At 38.9% G+C, this 20150-nt stretch overlaps 2 protein-coding genes across 2 annotated transcripts in view; both read right to left on the bottom strand.

The window, feature by feature from the left end:
- The window catches only part of lsp1a (lymphocyte specific protein 1 a), a 68390-nt gene extending 62345 nt beyond the window's left edge, over positions 1-6045 (bottom strand). The window contains exon 1 of the mRNA XM_051951571.1: positions 5652-6045. Within this exon, the coding sequence (XP_051807531.1) occupies positions 5652-5710 (59 nt within the window). The 5' untranslated portion in view covers positions 5711-6045. The remainder of the gene's footprint in view (positions 1-5651) is intronic.
- Positions 6046-13250: 7205 nt separating this feature from the next.
- Positions 13251-19917, bottom strand: LOC127534988 (uncharacterized). Its single transcript, XM_051951586.1, has 4 exons — positions 14351-19917; positions 14087-14244; positions 13895-13984; positions 13251-13327 (listed from the first exon to the last, which is right to left on the bottom strand). Exon 1 carries the CDS (start codon positions 18894-18896, stop codon positions 17778-17780), a length of 1119 nt encoding a protein of 372 aa, XP_051807546.1. The 5' UTR covers positions 18897-19917; the 3' UTR covers positions 13251-13327; positions 13895-13984; positions 14087-14244; positions 14351-17777.
- Between the last annotated feature and the right edge of the window lie 233 nt (positions 19918-20150).

Below are 20150 nucleotides of genomic sequence, written 5' to 3' on the forward strand. Positions count from 1 at the left end.
CATGACGACATCGTGTTGGTGCGCACGAAACCGAAACAAAAACTGACGTGACAGTTTCACGAATCCCCGTGAGACCAGGCTGGATTATTCAATACTGAAAATCATTAGCTACAGCGATAAAGTCAAATTGCAAATCTGCAAAACACAGTAACACAGCAAACAGAGAAGAAAAGAACAGTAGGAAGAACAGCATTGTCAGTACATCTTCCACAAACACAACACACCAGTGACTTCAGATTCAGAAACTTTCAGACAACAACTGGTTCATCCCAAGGATAAAACACCAACACACAAGTGGAGCAACATTGTATATGCAGCCAATGCAGCAAGGAGTGAACAGACTTGTACATAGGGGAAACTAAACAACAGCTCCACAAGTGCATTAGGACAAAACTCAGCAATCCACCTGCACATGAATGATAAAAGACACTCCTCTGAGGACAGCAGTATAGCCATGCGGGCTGGAGTGACTATGCACACTCGCGTACAAAAGTTTGGGAAGCCGTTGGTAGTAAAAAGGATAAACTGTTTAATTTGGGTAACTAAGGAAGCTTAACAGCTAGTTTTTGGCTCAGGCTCATCAGGTTTACAATACAAATGCAGACGAGATGGGTCAAATTTCCATGACAATTTCAACAACATTGACAGTGCTGGTTCACTGTTCCAGGACCAGGTCGGTGTCAGGACCAGGTCAGGTCGGGGTAGAACAGTAGGCAGTATAGGCCTTACTCCCAGGGAGAATGAGCAGTGTGATATCTCAATAGATTAAACCCCCTCTGGTCCCCCTTTCTAAATATAGGAACAACCACCCCAGTCCCTGGACACTGTCCCTAACCTCCATCCAACACCGAAAAGGTGTATCAACCAAGAGAACCCTGCAGTGTCCAAAGCTTGAGTTTAGGTGTAATGTCATCTACCCCTTTCATCTGAAGCTCATTGATCACCTCTATATCCTCAATAAGGAATATATTTAAATTAAGTTTCGGGTCATGTAGAAATGTACTTATTTTTTGATAGAAAAGCATTTTTTTTTCAATGAAGAGAACATTAACTTCACTAGAAAATGACTCAGAGAGCACAGTACTGAAATAAGCCTGCTCAGTCGATTTATTTCCGACGGCTGAAATCTTTAAAAAATTTGTGGATACAGAGTATAATTCACATCACTGCCAAATGTAATCAAATGGTGTCATTTCTGGCTTCCCTGAAAATTTCTTCCAAATCTGTTAATCCTTTTTTGAGTAATGTTGCTAGTAGAGAGACAGACAGACAAACCAACGTTGATCATTACATTTCTCTGCCGAGGCTCCGTCTCCCTGGTGGAGTAATCAGAAATACAGTCTCGACATTGTTATTGTGATAAATGACTATTCTAGCTGGAAACGGCTGATTTTTAATGGAATATCTACATAGGGGTACAGAGGAACATTTCCAGCAACCATCACTCCTGTGTTCTAATGGTACATTGTGTTAGCTAACGGTATTGAAAGGCTAATTGATGATTAGAAAACCCTTGTGAAATTATGTTAGCACATGAATAAAAGTGTGAGCTTTCGTGGAAAACATAAAGTTGCTTGGTTGCCTCAAACTCTTGAACTGTATTGTGTATCTGAAACTGCCCATCAGTCAATTAGAACTGAGGAAACTTCTTGGATGTGAGGTGAAATGTCAACACCCTCAATGAGAGGTCCTGTCACTTTTTACCAAAGCTCTCATTTTCTTCAGTAAATGCTAAAGACTTTCTGTAGAAACATTAGGTTTAGTTTAGTTTAGTTTAGTTTATTGATAGGATCCCCATTAGCACAGCTTAAGCTGTCGCTATTCTTCCTGGGGTCCAACAGTAAATACAAATTAAAACAATAACATATATAAAAACCAATACAAATCAAACAAGACACATAAAATACATAACAAGCCACTTCAATTCGTTTTACAGCTTAGTCAACATCCGATTTCTTTGGTCCCATTTTCAATCCTAGTTCGATATTTAATCCACATCTAGTATTTCCTCCCGATTCACCTTCACTGACACCCAATTTCACCAACTGACTGCATTCTACACAATTTTCTCTTATCCTATGAACTTCCCTTCTGTTCTTTCAATAGGAATGTCTTTAGTTGTTGTTTGAATTTATTTGTTTTCTCTTCTAACGTTATCCTTTCTGGCAATTTATTCCATTCTGACATTACCCTGCAAAGGAAAGTTCTTTCCATAGTATGTGATTTTACTTTAGGAAGACAAAATTTTTTTGCACACGCATGTCTAGTATTGTAACTGTGTTTGTCACAACTGAATGAAAGATTGTTGTAAAGTATTTTAGGATTTTTATGAGTTATAATATTTATTAAAAGTGATAACGATGAATATAGTATCCTCCCCTGCACTGCTAACCAGTTTAATTTATTTAGCATTGATTTAGAGCTACTTTCCAATTTGTAGCCCAAAACCATACGAGCTGCTCTATTTTGTAAGATCTGTAACCTTTTTAACACTGTTTTTGTTGCATTTGACCAAACAGGCGAGCAATAATCTAGATATGAGAGGACCAAGGCGTGTGTGATTTGTATAATTGCTTTCCCTGTTAGAGCATGTTTGTACCTTTTTAACATTGAAATTGCTCTTGCCATTTTTGTACACATCACTTCTACATGTTTAGCCCATGTTAATTTATTGTCAACTATAAGACCTAACAATTTTGTCTCTTGGACCTGTGTTATTCTTACTCCATCTATAAATAATTGTAAGTCATGTATATATTTGATACTATTTCTTGATCCCACAACCATTGAAACTGTCTTAACTGTATTTAATACCATTTGATTATACTTAATCCAACTTATAACATTTTTCAGTTCTTTATCTAAAATACTTTTCAATTCATTTACAGTCTGTGCTGATGAATAGAGTGTAGAGTCATCGGCATACATGACAACTTTAGCTTTTTCTAGAACTAGTGGCATCTCATTGGTATAGATATTGTAGAGCAAAGGTCCAAGGCAACTGCCTTGTGGCACCCCACATGTTACAGTTTTTTCTGTTGAAAAATGACCATTGAAAAAAACAGACTGTGTTCTCTTATCTAAGTAGCTTCTAAACCATATTACTGCTGACTTCTCGAAGCCATAACTTTCGAGTTTATCCAAAAGTAGTTTGTGGTTTAGAATATCAAATGCAGCCGAATAATCTAACATAATTGTTCCTACAATATTATTTTTCTCAATTTCTTTTAACCAATCATCAGTCATTTGTATTAGGGCAGTGCCTGTTGAATGCTTCTGCCTGTAGGCATGTTGATAATCAGTTAGCAAATTATTTTCATGGAAATATGCATTCACTTGTTCATATACAATTTGTTCCATTACTTTTGCTAATACAGGCACTAAACTTATGGGGCGACTATTGTGCCCAGAGAATGTGCTTTTTTTATCTTTTGGAAGTGGAATCACTTTTACTTTCTTCCACTCACGAGGACAGTAACTATTAGTAAAACTTAGGTTTATTATATGACAAATTACAGGAGCAATGTAGTCAGCAGCCATCCTCAAAAGGCATGGATCTAAACCATCCAGACCTGCTGGTTTGTTTTTTATATTTTTAAGGATTTTCTCAACTTCTTTTGTTGTTACACTTTTTAAATTAAATCGACAGTGTTTGCGCTCCATCAATTTGTCTCTTATTAATTTGTTTGATCCGATATTATTATCGGTTTTTGATAATGTTGTCTTAAGGTTTTCAACTTTTTCTATGAAGTAACTACTGAAATAGTTTGCAATCTCCTTCGGTTTTGTTAGGAAGACACCTTCAGCTTCTATAAAAGCAGGTGTTGATTTCCTGTTTCTTCCTATGATGTCATGTATTATGTTCCACACTTTCTTACTATCATTTTGAATATTATTAATTTTATTTTCATAAAATAATTTCTTTTTATGTCTATTTAGTTTTGTTATTTGATTTCTTAATTTACGATATTTAATCCAATCATCCTGATTTCCTGAGGAGTTGGCAGCTTTCTTTGCCTGCTCTCTCTGGTTTATCATTTGTTTTAATTCTTGATCTAACCACGGTGTTTTTATATTTTTTGTGCAGAACCTTCTGAGAGGAGCGTGTTTATCTGCTATTGACCCAAAAACATTGTTAAATAATTTTATTGCCTCATCAGCATCAGTTTGCTTCTTTATTTTTAACCAATTTACCTGTTTAACTTCATCTAGGAAATGTTCCAGTATAAACCTTTTATACGACCTTTTATATATTATATTAGGTCCAACTTTATCTATTTTAACCTTCCTAACCGTAAGAATTAAATTATGGTCAGTACATCCCACAGGAATGGATACAGTGCCTGTACAGAGTTCAGGTGTATTTGTAAAAATATGGTCTATACACGTAGCAGTTGTTGTCCCATCATTTTTATAACATAATCGTGTAGGTTTTTTTATGAGCTGCACAAAACCATTCACAGAGGTTATTTCTGAAAGCTTGTCCCTTAGAGAACATTTCTTTACCAACCAATCAATGTTCAAATCTCCTACAAAATAAGTTTCATGACCCATCGCACTAATTTTCTCTAACATCATACTAATCATGTTCATATAATCATTATTTGCATTTGGTGGCCGGTAGCAGCATCCTATTAATAGAGGCTTTATGTATGGTAAATGTACTTTAAGCCAAACTGCCTCTAGATAACCCTGAGTACAATCTTTCTCAGGTCTTGCCCCTTTTTAATAGCTCTTACTATTATTGCCTTTCTACATTTGGTGAGCACTGATTGTTCATGATCCAATGTGTTGTCTGCAGTGTCCCTTAGCCAAATCAGCCAAGAATTTATGCCTCTCTACACATCTCATGTCTCAAAAGACAAACCATCTTCCTATTACATTGTGAGTCCTATACAACAGCAGAATGAGCTGTTATCATCTGTGGTAAAAAGAAAAAAAAACAACTCCCTAAGAGTCACACTAGAACCTGACAGAATGAAAAAAACATTCTTCCCAAAGACAGGACGTGCCACCACCCGTAAGCACCCAGAAGACAAAAGAGCGACCGTTCACCTCTGACATCTGTCGCTGATTCCACTTCCCTTCTCAGTGAAACAGAGCTGCCTCGACTGTTCTCCTCACCGCCAGTTTGCTCTCACAGACCAGACGTCAATTATTGCTATGATTCAGTTTGGAAATGTGTTTCAAATACTGAAGCACAAAATAGATTTCAATATGACTCCTTTGTTCTTATTGATTAATGTGAAAGAACGTAAGTTGATTCAAATCCCCCAAATCCCCCCAAAACCCCACAGGACCGAAAACACCCCCAGTAATCCCACTGTTCCCATTTTGACCAACATGTGTGCCACAACACACACACACACACACACACACACACACACACACACACACACACACACACACACACACACAGTTAAAATATGAAAACAATCCTCTTTGTCCTTATCTGCAGATAGGACATGCTGATGTTTTCCAACAGTCATCCTCCTCATATTTCACCTGTGAAGCTTAGCAAACCGAAGCATGAACTAAACTGTGTGAAGCATGTAAAGTGTATGTGGTGTTTAAATATTAACCTGAGCTGCTCCTTTCTGCGTGAAACAAACAGAAACCAACAACACAAACAGAAAATGATCAATGCATACCTCATGAGGTTTTGTAAACCTTCTTTGCTGGAGTTTCTCCTCACCAGAGCGTTGGACATGGTTCTTGTTTGTTGTCTTCTACTGTTTGTCTTGCAATCTCCCCTAGAAATCAAGTAGATCACACCGGCCACTGAGATTAGCTTTCTCCTCTTTTTCTTCTTTTCCAGATCGACGCTGACACTGAAGGCAGCTGTCTGTCCTGCAGCTGCACAGAAGCCCACGGCTCAGATTATGTGTGAGAGAGACAGTGGGATATACTAGAAAAGACCCACACACACATACACTCCTGTTGTTCTATATCACACACAGTTCTCTGCCCTGCAATGCTTGTTGGGAATGTCAGCGAAGCTCAGAGAGACTCCCTTCTCTAACTCGTGGAGGCTGGGTTTTTAGTCATTACACTCCCCCCTCCACACACACACACACACACACACACACACACACACACACACACACACACACACACACACACACACACACACACACACACACACACACCTCACCCCCTCCCTTTGTCCTACATATGGTTTTCATTGAAGAACTCAGTAGAGAGAGGCTTAACTTCTCCCTTTTTTCTTTCCTTCTTCTCTGCCTTTCTCTCTTATCCCGTGTGACGTGATCTTCCCTGAGGGGGAATGAAAGACGATACCTGCTCCCTGAAAAAAAAAAAAAAAAAAATCCACTACTGAACCATCCTGACCGCTCCTCAACATTTCAATCTCTCTTCGATTGCCTGGCAGATTAGCAGACAGCAGCCAACAAAATCAAAGTGAGGGAGCCCTAACTGAAGTATTGGTGTCAGACTGTGAAAATATTCTGATTGTAAGGAAGCCCACAATTACATACTGCTTTAGGTTAGGAAACATCAGCAGTGAAATGTGTACAAATGTTGAAAAGCTGAAGTAGTGATTCTAAAGAAAAGAAGCATTTTGTTTATGTCTGAACAAAGATGAGGAAACTGTCCTCCTCCTAACACCGAAATATTTACAAATATAGAGTCAGGTCCATAAATATTTGGACATTGACACAATTTTCAGCATTTCAGCTCTGTATGCCACCACAAAGGATTTGAAATGAAACAATCAAGATGTGCTTTAAAGGCAGATTTTCAGCTTTAATGTGTGAGTATTTACATTTAAATCAAATGAACAGTGAAGGAATTCAACCACATTTTATTTGTGCTCTCTATCTTTTTAAGGGACCAAAAGTAAATGAACAAACAAACATAATCCTAAATCAAGTTGTCAGTTTTAATATTTGGTTGAAAATCCTATGCAATCAACAACAGCCTGAAGTCTGGAACCTAGAGATGTCACTTGACGTTGGGTTTGGTCTCTCTGATGCTCTGCCAGGCTTCTACTGCTGTTGTTTTCAATTCCTGTTTGTTCTTGGGACATTTTCCCTTCAGATTTGTCTTAAGCAAGTGTAATGGATGCTCAACTGGATTCAGGTCAGCTAAATGATTTGGTCATTGCACAATATTTGCCTTAAAAAATTATTTGGTTACTTTCACAGCAGGCTTCAGGTCATTGTCCATCTGCACCATGAAGGGCCATCCAGTGAGTTCTGCAACTGTCACATCATCAATAAATATAAGAGCACCAGTTTCATTGGCAGCCATACGTGCCACCACCATCACACTACCACCATCATGCTTCACTGAGGAGCTGGTATGCTTTGGATCTTGAGCAGTTCCTTCCACATGCTTCACACAGTGAAGCATGTGAAGTGTATGTGGTGTTTAAATATTAACTTGAGCTGCTCCTTTCTGCGTGAAACAAACAGAAACCAACAACACAAACAGAAAATGATCAATGCATACCTCATGAGTTTTTGTAAACCTTCTTTGTTGGAGTTTCACCTCACCAGAGTGTTGGACATGTTTCTTGTTTGTTGTCTTCTACTGTTTGTCTTCAAATCTTCCTCTCCCTAGAAATCAAGCAGATCACACCGGCCACTGAGATTAGCTTTCTCCTCCTTTTATATATACACCACAAACCTGTTTGCATCCATTTCACTTGCTTAAGACAAATCTGAAGTGAAAATGTCCCAATAACAAACAGGAATTGTAATGTCGCTTAAAAATGTGTTTCTACTTTGTTTTAGCAGTTCAGTGTGGTTTGTTTATTCTTGTAACCATGGTAATGCAGTACCAGTGCATGCTGGGAAACAGGAAGTAAAAATGGCCATGCGGTTACCATGCGGCCAGCTGCATTGTCAGCAGGCAGCTGTCCACTGCCTGCTGACAATCATGATTGTGATCCTACTACAAATCCATCGCTGTAGACTTATTGGAACTTATGCGGTATCCATATGTAATGGACACATGCAAAACACACGCCTGTGCTCAGCACAAGGTCATTTTGTTTGTGGGTACATCTATATTAAATAGCCACACTCTATGGTGCCGCAATTTCTTATCAACAACAACTAATAAACAAATGTGGCATTTAAAAAAAGAATATGAGGGAATGGTGTACTGGTGGAGTACTGTGCTCTCTTGTTGTATTATTATGTTCATGAAGGGTCCTAGTTTAGCAAAGCAATTTAAATCATATCTAAATATTTTCATAAACATCGTCAAGGTTTATTTTTATGTCTAAATCAAACTTAACCTATGCAGTGGCAGTGAAGTATCAGAAAACTGTTATAGTTTTGCAGTGGTGATGGCCTACTGTTGACAGAGATGTTAGATTAGAAATGCTTACACACCGTAGAGTCAATACATTATGACTATGCACAGGTGAGCCATCAGTTTTTGTAGTCTACTGAAATGGGCACGTGCTAAGCTGACCTGAGTATTCTAAGTATCAGTATGTGAATGCCAGTGGCCTTAACCCTCATCAGTACACGTGGCAAAACCAATTAATCCGTACACTTGGGGTCCAATTGGACCATAGTAATATTTCATGTGTCACATTTCTGTATCTGTCCATGTCTTCTCAATATATTTTCCTGAAATGCGTGTCGTCTGTAGATAAAATATTAACAAAACAATGAAATTACTCCAGGGTTTATACACCAATCTTGAAGTTAAATTTACTACCATTTAATACCTTTTTTTACTACCTTCAGATTTTTTTTTACAACCATCAAGACACCGAGTTGCAAGTATTAATCAGAAACCTTTTTTGATATGCACGCAGATTTTGACATACAACACTTACATCATACTTACCACTATCCAAGGAGACCTAGTTATTTAGCTACAGGGTATTAGATACAGTAACTGGTGCAATGTGAGGTGGGGTGCCTTGCTTCAGAGGCGCTTAAGCGATGGAATGGTATTGAATTTAAACTTAGGTGCAACCTTTTCAAGATTGACTCCCAACCATTAGGCAACAGCTACTAATACTATAAAAGAAGAGATTTAGACAAAATATTGCACATTTATTTCCTGTCCCCATGGAAGAGTCCACTAGCCCATTAAGAACATGTTTAACAACCACACAAACCAGTAAAAACAAATTGAGACAAGGATTGAACAGCCAACTAGGTTTAAATGACCAACAAATCTGCACGCAAATTTTCACAAAACACTTAATCAAAAAGAGAGCAGGATGATAAAATAAAAAAATCTTGTGCCAAGTGCCTTAACCTTTCATAAAATAGAGAGAGAGAGAGAGAGAGAGAGAGAGAGAGAGAGAGAGACAAAATCAGAATCTTACAGCAAGTGCGTCAGCTGCACAGCCTGGTCCTCGTTAGTTTTGTCCATTTGCACCAATAGACTGTGTGCACGTCAAAAATGTTAACTTCTGGGTTCTGACCGGGAGGGCTTACAGGTCCTTCTGGAGGCTATTTCGCAGCATGGATAACATGGAATCAAAAAAGAAAAACACTGTTTTCTCGGCAAAACAAAAAAATCAGATTTCAGCGTGTTCAAGGTCGATATGGGAGGTACTGTAGTGTACCATTATGTTCGGCTTCTGGTGTTTATAACGGTTCTATAAGCCTTCACCGTTTTCCAAAAGACCGGCATTTGCGGGCTCAGTGGATTGCCAAAATTAGACGAAAAAAAATGTTTCACACTGAGCTGAGGATCGGGAATATTAATGCATAGTCACTGATCAAACAGCAAATATCTGATAAACTATAACAACAATCCGTGCACTCTTCAGTCATTTGTTATTCCGTTTTGACATCTAATCAAATATAGAGGACGCTACCACAGGCAACGCACTCCGTGGTCGGACAACTGGGGCAGACGGGGGCGTCTCGGTCTCGCCGCTGAGAGCCACGGCGGAGTTATGTGACGATCAGCGTGTGTGAATCATTTCCTTGTTACCCACATCATTCAAAACGGACTCGGGGATTTGAATGAAGTTTTCAGGGTCGGTCAGAAATGACACAAGGACTAAGTGATTAGACTTCGGCAGTGATACGGCTTAAAGTTTGGATCCACGTATAGGTTGTGGGAGAGCAATCTGCGGACAGATGAGCGCTAATCCACGATCCCGCAGGCCGCGGTCGCTCTCGGAAGTCGAAGTGGCATCATCCAGGGAGATGTCAAGTTAGCATTGCAGCAGCTAAGTCAGCTTTGTACTCAGTGCGCACACGGAGGATTTCAGCTCTCTAACGACCAATGAATGCATTGCTATGACGTCGACGTGAGCGACTGACGAACGTTCCGGTATAAAATTTTGCAAGCAAGATATGTTTATTTTATTTATGTTTATTTTTTGATCAAAATGAAACAGCTCATTGTCTAAAAGAAAAAAAATTAATACCTCGTTTTTAAAAAATAATACCTTTTGCCCAAATTTAAAACCTTTTAAGGCCATTAAATTTTGCGTTTTTGATTTATCACTTTTTAATACTTTTTAAAACCCCGCGGAAACCCTGTACTATAGATGCTTACTGACATGAATTGCTTACAATATTTGTGTAAGAACTCCTGAATTATAATGAAACACAATGCAACTGAAGCAATCATCACAAGAGCAACATACCATAAACATATGAAGAGTTCATTTGCAAAAATATAAAACTTTGTTTTATAAATTTTCAAAAAAATCATTTTTTATTGTTTACTTGAGATAATAATAATAATAATAATAATAATAGTAATAATAATAATTATTATTATTACAATAACACAAATAATTTATTTTTTCTCAATTTTGTCATGTAATTTTCTACTGAGTCAAATCCACTCAACTTCAGTTTGATTGATATCATCTCAAGTAAACAAAAAAAAAAGTTTTCTGAAAATTTGTGAAAAACGGAATTATCTGTTTCTGCAAATGAACTCTTCATATGTAAATAAAAGATGCACAGTCTGTCTGGGGTCTGGCTGGGGTCCACATTCACCCCAAACAATTTTTTATATATACACCACAAACCTGGTTGCAATCAAATAGGCTTTGGTGTGTGTGATGACAACTGCGTGGGTGACACCTACCTAAAGGGACTGAAAAATCCAACTTGTAAATAAAAAAAATATGACAAGTTGTATACCCCTGGGGTACGCACGGACCCCAGATGTACTGATGAGGGTTAATTATACTGTCTTGGGGATGTGTACGTGGTCAGCTGCAGACACTATGGACACCACAGCAATGTAGCTGTTGCTATTATGTACATTTTAGATTCTTTGAAGTTTGTGTTCCAAAAATGCACAGTAGAATGCATATTTCATGCACTTCTGTATATTTCTTGTATTAATGTCTGGAAGGTTCCAGTCTCCTCTCTGCACACAGATATGATATTTTCATGTCTTCAGTGGAAGATTTTGAGGTGTTTAAGTCACATACTTCCTGCACATCATGATTTATTTATGATACAAGTTCTGATTCAGACTACTGTTAAACAGATTTGGCTTGAAAAACAGATCCAGGTAAAATTAAAAGCTCTTATTTGAATTTAAGAATTGCAAAAATCCTGTTGATCTTCACTTGTACATGTGATGTATCCAGGTCAGCTGAATTCAGAGGCGAATTGTTGCTGAGCACACGCAGGAATTCTCCTTCTGCCCTTCACTCTGTAACAAACAAACTCTACATCTTTGTCTTGCCCACCCCTCCCAAAACCCTCACACACATATTCAACACACCGCCGTTACTATGGCAACCACTCAAGTGCTTGCTTGGTGGCACGTCAGACAAAAGGACATTCTGGGAAGTGAATTCATGGTGTGGACAACCCCCTTTATGCTGAAGCTCATAAAATAGAGCTGCAGTTTCCAGTGAACCCTGGCTGACCTGAACACAACCTTGACACTCAGACACAGAATGCAAGCACACAGCAGCTCAACAACTTTGCCTAAGTGCGTACCTGCAATCATTGTTTCTCCTGAAAAAAAAACCAACTCATATCTTGAAGAATGGCCCATGGAAGCTTCAAACACTAAGTCACTCACTATTACACAATAACAGTGTCAATAAAAGTCAAGAATGGCACATCTGCCCAGAGGTATGTATCCATACTATAAAAACTATATGTGCCAATGTAACAGTGAAGAATGGCACATGTAAACTTATGTAAACACACTCACAATCACACACAATATAACTCATATTCACTCTCTATTTCACACACACAAAAGAAAAATATGTGCCAAAGTAAGAGTCAAGATTGGCACATCTTGCTACAGGTATGTAGGTATGCATAGTATAAAAACATTTAAAAGAAAAAGATGTGCCAATTAAACAGTGAAGAATGGCACATGTAAGCTGTTAAATCTCACAATACAATAACAGTGACAAAATAACACTGTCTCAACCAGACGAAAGAAAAATATGTTCCAATGTAACGGTCAAGAATGGCACATCTGCCCACAGGTAGGGTATGCCAATATAAACATGCTAATACCAATATAAACAGTTCAACATTCTAACACATATCTTAAAGACAACTAAGTGTCCCAGTGAAATGCATGACATTGGTTTACAGAAGTAATTTGTTCTGTAATGATCGCACACGCTGGGTGCTATCAGAGCCCATCTCCATGAAGAGGTGTTGAAATGCATCAAAAGTGTACTTGAGTCTCTTTGGATATGACATATTGAGAGCATACAGCAGTCCAAAAAGGTATGCAAGTGCAGTGGGAAGATCTGGTACTTCATTCAGGACAATGGTCTCCTCCAAAATCAGAGCAATGTCCTGCACCATTACTGATGAAGTCGGTGCAACACCATCCTCCAGAACAAATAGTATGCCCACAGCCACTCCAGTCCCAGATAGCAAACTATGGGTGAATCAATGTTGAATCTATGTTGAGACCTAACGTCGAAATTACACAGAAAGCGCAAGGTTGATAAAATGTTGAGTCAACGTTTGCTTACATAGATTACATGTTTGCAAACATAGATTCAACATTAATTAAACACTGACCTGTCAAACATTTTAATTAAACCAAAATACAATGTAGATTCAATGGTATCTTTTAAACACAAACTTCAATGTTGACAAAATGTTGTTGAATCAACGTTGATCCAACCATCAGTCTTCAACTGTAACCACAATTCAACCTTCTTAACCCTAATTCAACATTGATTTAACATCTTTTGCTATCTGGGTAAAGTGTGATTTATGGTTGAAAAGCAAACGTTGACTCAACATTTTATCAACCTTGCGCTTTCTGTATAATTTCGACGTTAGGTCTCAACATAGATTCAACATTGATTCACCCATAGTTTGCTATCTGGGGTGGTTGCCTCATCTTCGGGATCACACTCCTGTAAAACAAGAGCAGTATTTACATTAGATTTTAGGTCAAATATTTTACTACAGTACAAACAACATGCTTACATTACACGTTTCGGAAAGCAAAGAGAAATCTGTCAAAGGACTGCACATCTTCACCGGGTGAGTAATTAAAACTTTACATCTTACTGTGTCAGAGTATTAGCGTCTGATGACACTGATACAAACAAATGAAAGCTGCAAAACTCCTGTGACCTTTCTATTATGTTTTATGAACATAGATTCAAAAGGTGTTAAAATATGGAGGTGCCATGGATGTCAAACTTTGAGGACTTATACAACAAAAACTGAACTAGGGATGATAACTTTTGTTCAGCACATCCTCCTCTGTCATATACTACATCCTGAAGTAAATGTGCGTGGTGTGGGCGTGTGTGTCGCAAAATATCAATAAACTACATTCTTGGGGGCATTCATGCCGGATGATAGAGGTTGCTTCTCTGAGAGTGTCCTGATAAAATACCTGGGTACAGCACTAGAGCACTTATGTGGGCATGTCAAAATCAAAATGCATTCTTTTTGCGATATGAAGTACTTACGAGACTTTGTCTGAACAAATCTTTGGGGTCCTCCCGAAGGAAAACTGGAAGGCCTCGAAGCGCAGCATCTTGGCGATGTCTGACAATGGTCTACAAATAAACACTGTATTTAGTTTTTTTTTTTTTAAGTTTTCAAACAAAGAAAATTATTCCACATGACATGATTAAAATAAAATGTTTCCAACATTGTACCTCATCATCAAGCTTATCCAAGACATCTTCCATTTCCTTTCCAAAAGCTCCTTTTCGGGCACGATACAGTCGCAGAAGTTTCGGTGTGTATTTGTCCACAGCCATTCTGAATGTTCCCAGCAAGTCCTTGTTTGTGATGTGGAAAACTCCTCACATATCTGCCAAAACACATCAGGATATGTACAAATCAGAATAATTAATAAGAATTCAAAATAACATTACACACATAAAAAAAAACAAGGGAACAGAAAAGCAAACACGTACCTGTTCTTTAAAGAACAAAGCTGGCCATCTATTTTGGACTTCCACCACCATTGGTTGCTCCTCCACTATCTCTCTTCTCCTTAGGGAAAATGTTAAGTCCATCTTCTCCCTCACAAGTGAATGATCAAATCATGCTTTCTTGGATGCTTCCACCAAGAGAAGTCTTTGTTCCTCAAGTGACGCATCATCTTGTTGTTGTGGATGTTGAGGAACATAGTTTACTTCTCCACGTCTAGCTCTCTTAAGTGTGTATTTAGTTGTATCCCCATCTACTCTTCTCTTTTTATTAACAGACACTTCACTGCAACCTGCCTCTCGCAGCTTTGCTCTGTAATTATTGAGCTTGTTTCGAATGCTAACCAACCATCCCTCATATCCCTTGCCTTTACCAGGCTCCTTTAGGCAAGGGTACTTGAGTATCAGAGCTGAAGCAATAGATTCAATTTCACCATGCTCTGGATAGGCCTTGATGTCAAAAGCTGACTGAGCAATTTTGTCAAGAATTTCAATCTTCATGTCTTTTGACACATCAATGCTGATTTGGGTCTTTTTATATGTTTCATTGCCTTTTCTCAATTTCAACTCTACATCAAGAGATAAATCAGGGATAGGAAATGGATCAGGCCACTCTGAGAGGCTGCGCAGATACCTTGGAGAAAGGCTGTTTGCCTGGCTTTCAGAAGAGCTCATGCTCACAGTGTCCAGGGATGATATGGAACCAAGAGACTGGCTGTCATTTTCAGCATGCTGAGAGCCTTTTTTCCACTGTATGTGGAGGACAGCGCGGCTATCAGGTAGCTCTGAAATGTCTGACAAATTACAGAGTGCATTTTGGAAATCAGGGTCTTCACACTGTAACGAAAAGTCTCCTTGGAGTTGTAATTTTTCTTTGAGAAGATCAATGAGGGCATCCACTGTTTCTGGAACTTGAGACAACTGAACACGCCATGCTTCCCCTTTTGAGATTACAACTCGAAGTAGCAGTGCCTGAGACAAAAAAAAAAGATAAATACATTAACTCACAAAGCTTTGTTAGAAGGATGAACAGTTATGATGAATTTCAAGATGCATACTTACCATTTTCCTTCTTTAATACAAACGTTGTGATGGAGCGAGTCCATCTCTAAGTGTCGACAGGCCAGGAGAGCCTGTCTCCTCCTCAGCGTACTACGCGGCGCCAAATTCATTTCCACAAACACCGACAATATACTCGTTTCATGCCATTTAATTAGCGCATTTTCCATCGTGTCTAAGGGTGCACACTTAGAAACGTTGGTCATTTCCATCTTAAACATGCTAATTTCCACACTCACCTTCCGTGTTGCGAGACGCTGTGCTCTGCGTCCTCTCCTCTCGCGCTCGGGATGCGCACTGGCAAAACCTGGCTGTTTCCGCTACGATAGATTAAATATCCCGTTCTCATGCACACTGCGGATCATGTGATTCCAAAAGAGGCGCACCTTAGCAATTAAGGGTTTTCTGATGAGTATAAGGTTTTATATGAAGGGTTTTGGGGCTGGTGGTTTCTGTTATACATGTGGAAATTGTGCAGGCATAGCATGTCACCCATTTACTTGTAGAAATGGAGTTTTCTTTAGTTTTCTGTCTTGGGGGTGTATCCCGGGAGGAGCCAGCGGGGTATATAGGGAGCTTCCCCGCTCCACAAGTGAGTCGGCTACCGGTTACATAGGAGCCCATGGGCTCTGTCTGAGTGATGCAGAAATTAAAGGGGAAATAGGTTTTTTTGGTTAAAAGTTGGGTTTTAACTTTTGATGGACTTTTTACATTTTGGGTCATTTCCACTGTTAATATTTATTCATATATATATATTTTTGGCACCTTTTTTTGCACTGTTCAGCACTAAATAAAACACGTTAAAACGCAGTTTTTGCCATTCTCAATTTTTTGTGAAGAATCCCGCCACAAACGTGCTCTCAGTGTCACCCAAAGCTTCCCTCCAACATAATAAGCTGTCAAAGGGTGATAATGAGTCAGTTCATTGGCATCCAGAACAAATAGTTCTGCATAATCACTGTCTTCAACTTCAAATGGTGCTCAAAGTACCACACAGTAAGTCTTTTTGACAGGAAAGACACTTTATCAGAACAGACTAAAATGCTCAATATCTTGGAAAACTCTGGCTGTCCAAATCTCTGCCCTGACATGATTATCATGTTTTGAGCATATTCTGTTCCAAACAGCTGTACTTTACAGGACATATTGACAATGTCAGCATTTGGAAATTTGGCCAGAATAGCATTTCTGCAGGGAGAATCCAAAGATGACACTCGAACAGCTTTCACTTTTTCAGTGTTGATATCAGACTTAAAGAGGCTCTGCCCATCCAAATGGTAGGCCATCAATTGCTGATGTTTTGTAGCTAAGGAGAGAAGCAAATTCTTTGTATTATGCACATTACGAGCAACTTTCTTGAAGAGACCATGTTTGGATTCAAACCTCATAGTCCAGAGATCGACCAATGGGCCAAAACAGCGTATGAGGTGTGGGTAATGCTCAATAATATGATGTTTTGGTTTCAAAACAAAGGTGGGGAATGTTGCTTTCACTAGTGAGCGGTGATCTGACAGCTTAAATGTTAGGTAACACAATGCCTCCTCTGTGAACTTATCAGACACAACAATTTCCACTATCTCTTTAAGATCCATTAGAATTTCCCATGACGGTTCATTTACCGGAACAATGTCACCAATCATGAGTGGCAGCAGTCTCAACAATGCCCAATTTTCATGTCCATTTCCCCCGATAGAATGTTTGGAGAAAGCTGCTTTTGGAATAATCTTTGGTTTGTTGACTTTGTCAGAGTTTTTGTAGGGGAATGACCTAATAATATGATTAAGCCTATCAAGTGTGAAAAAGCTCTTCGAAATTAAGTCTTGCAGACACAAAGATAACTCAATTGGAATTACTCCTTCAAATAAATCGTGCAAAATATCTGGAGGGAATCCTGTCACAGGATGGAAAAAAGAAAGGTGCTTGCTTAGTACACACTCTCCTTTCACTCCATTCACGCTCTTAAGAGCTGGATTTTGGTGGAGCTCTTCAACACATCTATTGTGCTGCTCCACAGTTCTCAAATGGAAGTCACTTGCTTTCACAGTTGCTATCTGACTATGACTGACCAAACAAAAACGACAAAATTTATCTACACTGAAACTTTCTTGGAATCCTGCTAAACTGTGTGCTCCTAGGTTATCTGCACAGACACAGAAAAGTTTTACTCTAAAGTTCTCTGAGAGATCTGCTCCATACTCTTCAATGAATTTCAGATCCTTCAACAATGGTTCCAGATATCTTTCATAACCAAATTTCTTCACATCAATACTTTTTCCTAATGCTGCCAACTGGATAGAAGTAAGACTAGCCCGGAACTTTGCTGGTAAATTTAAAACAATCCAATAGACACCTACTACTTTATGAATCTTCCTTGATGTACCCAAAGGATTGCAAACTTCGAATTCATCAATGTAAGAGCTAAAGTGATGTCTTTTTCTGTGTCTGTACAAGTATTACTCTGTTTAAAGTAATAGCTATCCTGGAATGATCGGAATACACCAGCTACGTGCTCTTGTCTGAAACTCAGTACACTGACAAAATCAGGACGCCTCAATAGATTCTGGAGAACTGCTTTCAGGGGTACGTAGACAAATTTATTTTTGCTGTTTTGTTGGTAAAGATATTCTACTGGTTCAATGAAAGGGAAATTCTGCTTGAAATACTGGTTCCTTCTGTAGTCTGTAGATAGACAGCCCTTCCCTGATGTTGTTACAAGTAATGGATTGGACAAAAACACAGATTCCACTATATCTTGAATAAGACTGTTGTCAGTAGCAATGTTGTGCTTTTGAAGGACCTCAGCTACAGACTGAAAACAATGGGACTTTGAAGCTGTAAGTATATCATTGGTTTCCTCAACTATTTCCTGAACTGCACTTCGGGAGACATGTAAGACTGTTTGCAAAGACAGTAAATGTTTTGCAATGTTATGTTCTATTGATTCATAAGGTATAAACTCTAAAGAATCAGTCTGAGCCTCCCCTGAAAAGCTGCCAGAATCTCTCTGTAAAGATGTTGAGGCTTCACCGGTCACCTTAGGAACACCAACTAACTCACTTGCACTAGAGTGAAGAACACTCCTTAGGCCACTGATTGTGTGCCCTTTGTGCTTCCTGCTTCTGTGTGAGCTAAATCCTGAGTAACTATTTGTTTTAAATTGATCATCTAAAAAAGGACACTGAATTGTTTCCTGAACTTTTAGATGATTTCCAAGATGCTTTGTGATATCTCCTTCGGAACACAATTGATGGAAATCACAAAGCATACATTTAAAAATTATGCCCGACTGATGACTTTGCTGACCTTTGCTGTGAACTCTAGATAAATGTGATTTCAGAGCTCCCCGAGTCCTAAAAACACATACACAGGTGGAATGGACACAAGGCCAATGATGAGGTCTTCGATGATGCACTTCGTAGTGTCGGATAAGGTTTCCCACGTTTCCCGTGAATGAACAGAGCTTGCACTGCATGTGGTTTTCCCTCCCTATAAATAAAAACAATAGTCAAGAACAGGTTGGGGAAAAACTTAAATATGTAAAACATAATCATTGGAAAATTTGCTGCAAGCAGATATACATAATATTTTATTAGGCATCAACTGGTGGTTTTACATGCATGCAACAGATCTAGGGTTTAACATAACTTCTCAACTGTATACAGAACGGCACCAACGTGGCGTATTAACGTATTTCATGCGCTTGCATAAAACGCGCGCACTGTGACAGCTGCATTTTGAAAATGTCCGATGTCATGCTATGCCAATGTATCACAGCAATGTCCCGCAGCACCGCGAGTGAAATGGCGTGCTGGCGGGCAGCCGAGTGACACAGGCGGCAGGCAGGTGAAACGAGGGCGGCAGAAGAGGAAAGCACCGCTGAGACTTTGCTTGTGTGACTAAATGCACGACTGTCAAACAAGTCGTGAGGGAACACAAAGCTAGGTTAACTTTCTAGCATGCAGGCTAGTAATGTTAGCTAAACTGAGAAGCTAACCAATTTACTCAGACACATTCGATATTCATTTATATAATGTCAACACGTACATTTTTAGACAAAATACTTACTTTCACATTTTGACGGAAGCTTATACCGGATTCAAATCGGCGTATTACTTTCTCCTCCAACTTCTCTCCTTCAGTGCAGTACTCCCGCAGTCTGTGTGTGCTACCAGACAGACCGCACTTGCCCTGCGCCAGTGGGGCAATGTCGGAGCTGCATTATGAGTATTTTTTTTGGCTTTGTTGTACCAACAACAAATTGCAAATCCTGGTAATTTACAATAACATATTTTTTCATGATTGAGGTGCACCTTATTGCTTTAACATTTATTTTTTAGTTAGATATTAAATATTTAATTTTCCATGTTCAAACCGTTTAGTATACACACTCTGGTGAATAGATTGTCGTTGTCTTTTTTACAGTGCTGACGCACTGCAGTGACAAGTTTGCCGGGCAGCGCTGCGTGAAATGCCGTGGATCCCGCAGCTTATTTATATACAGATACATTCATGAGTTACTTTGCATTGACCATTCATGGTAAAATGTGGATGTGTTGTGGGCAGAATGTGAGGTGGATCCACCTGTGCAATCTTCCAGCTGGTGTGTGATTTATCAAGAAATTGCATGCAGCTGTGCTTACGCGAAGTTTTATAAATCAGGGGTGAAGGGCATACGCCCTTTTCGTATTATAGGCGTACGCAAACTTTAGTATGAATCCTATGCAAT

This window comes from Acanthochromis polyacanthus, chromosome 8 (genome assembly GCF_021347895.1).
Source record: "Acanthochromis polyacanthus isolate Apoly-LR-REF ecotype Palm Island chromosome 8, KAUST_Apoly_ChrSc, whole genome shotgun sequence".
Taxonomy (NCBI): Eukaryota; Metazoa; Chordata; class Actinopteri; family Pomacentridae; genus Acanthochromis; species Acanthochromis polyacanthus.

Bases quoted from the DNA above. Each gene is read 5' to 3' on its own strand.
- LOC127534988 (XM_051951586.1), bottom strand. From the start codon at position 18,896: ATGCAGTGCAAGCTCTGTTCATTCACGGGAAACGTGGGAAACCTTATC.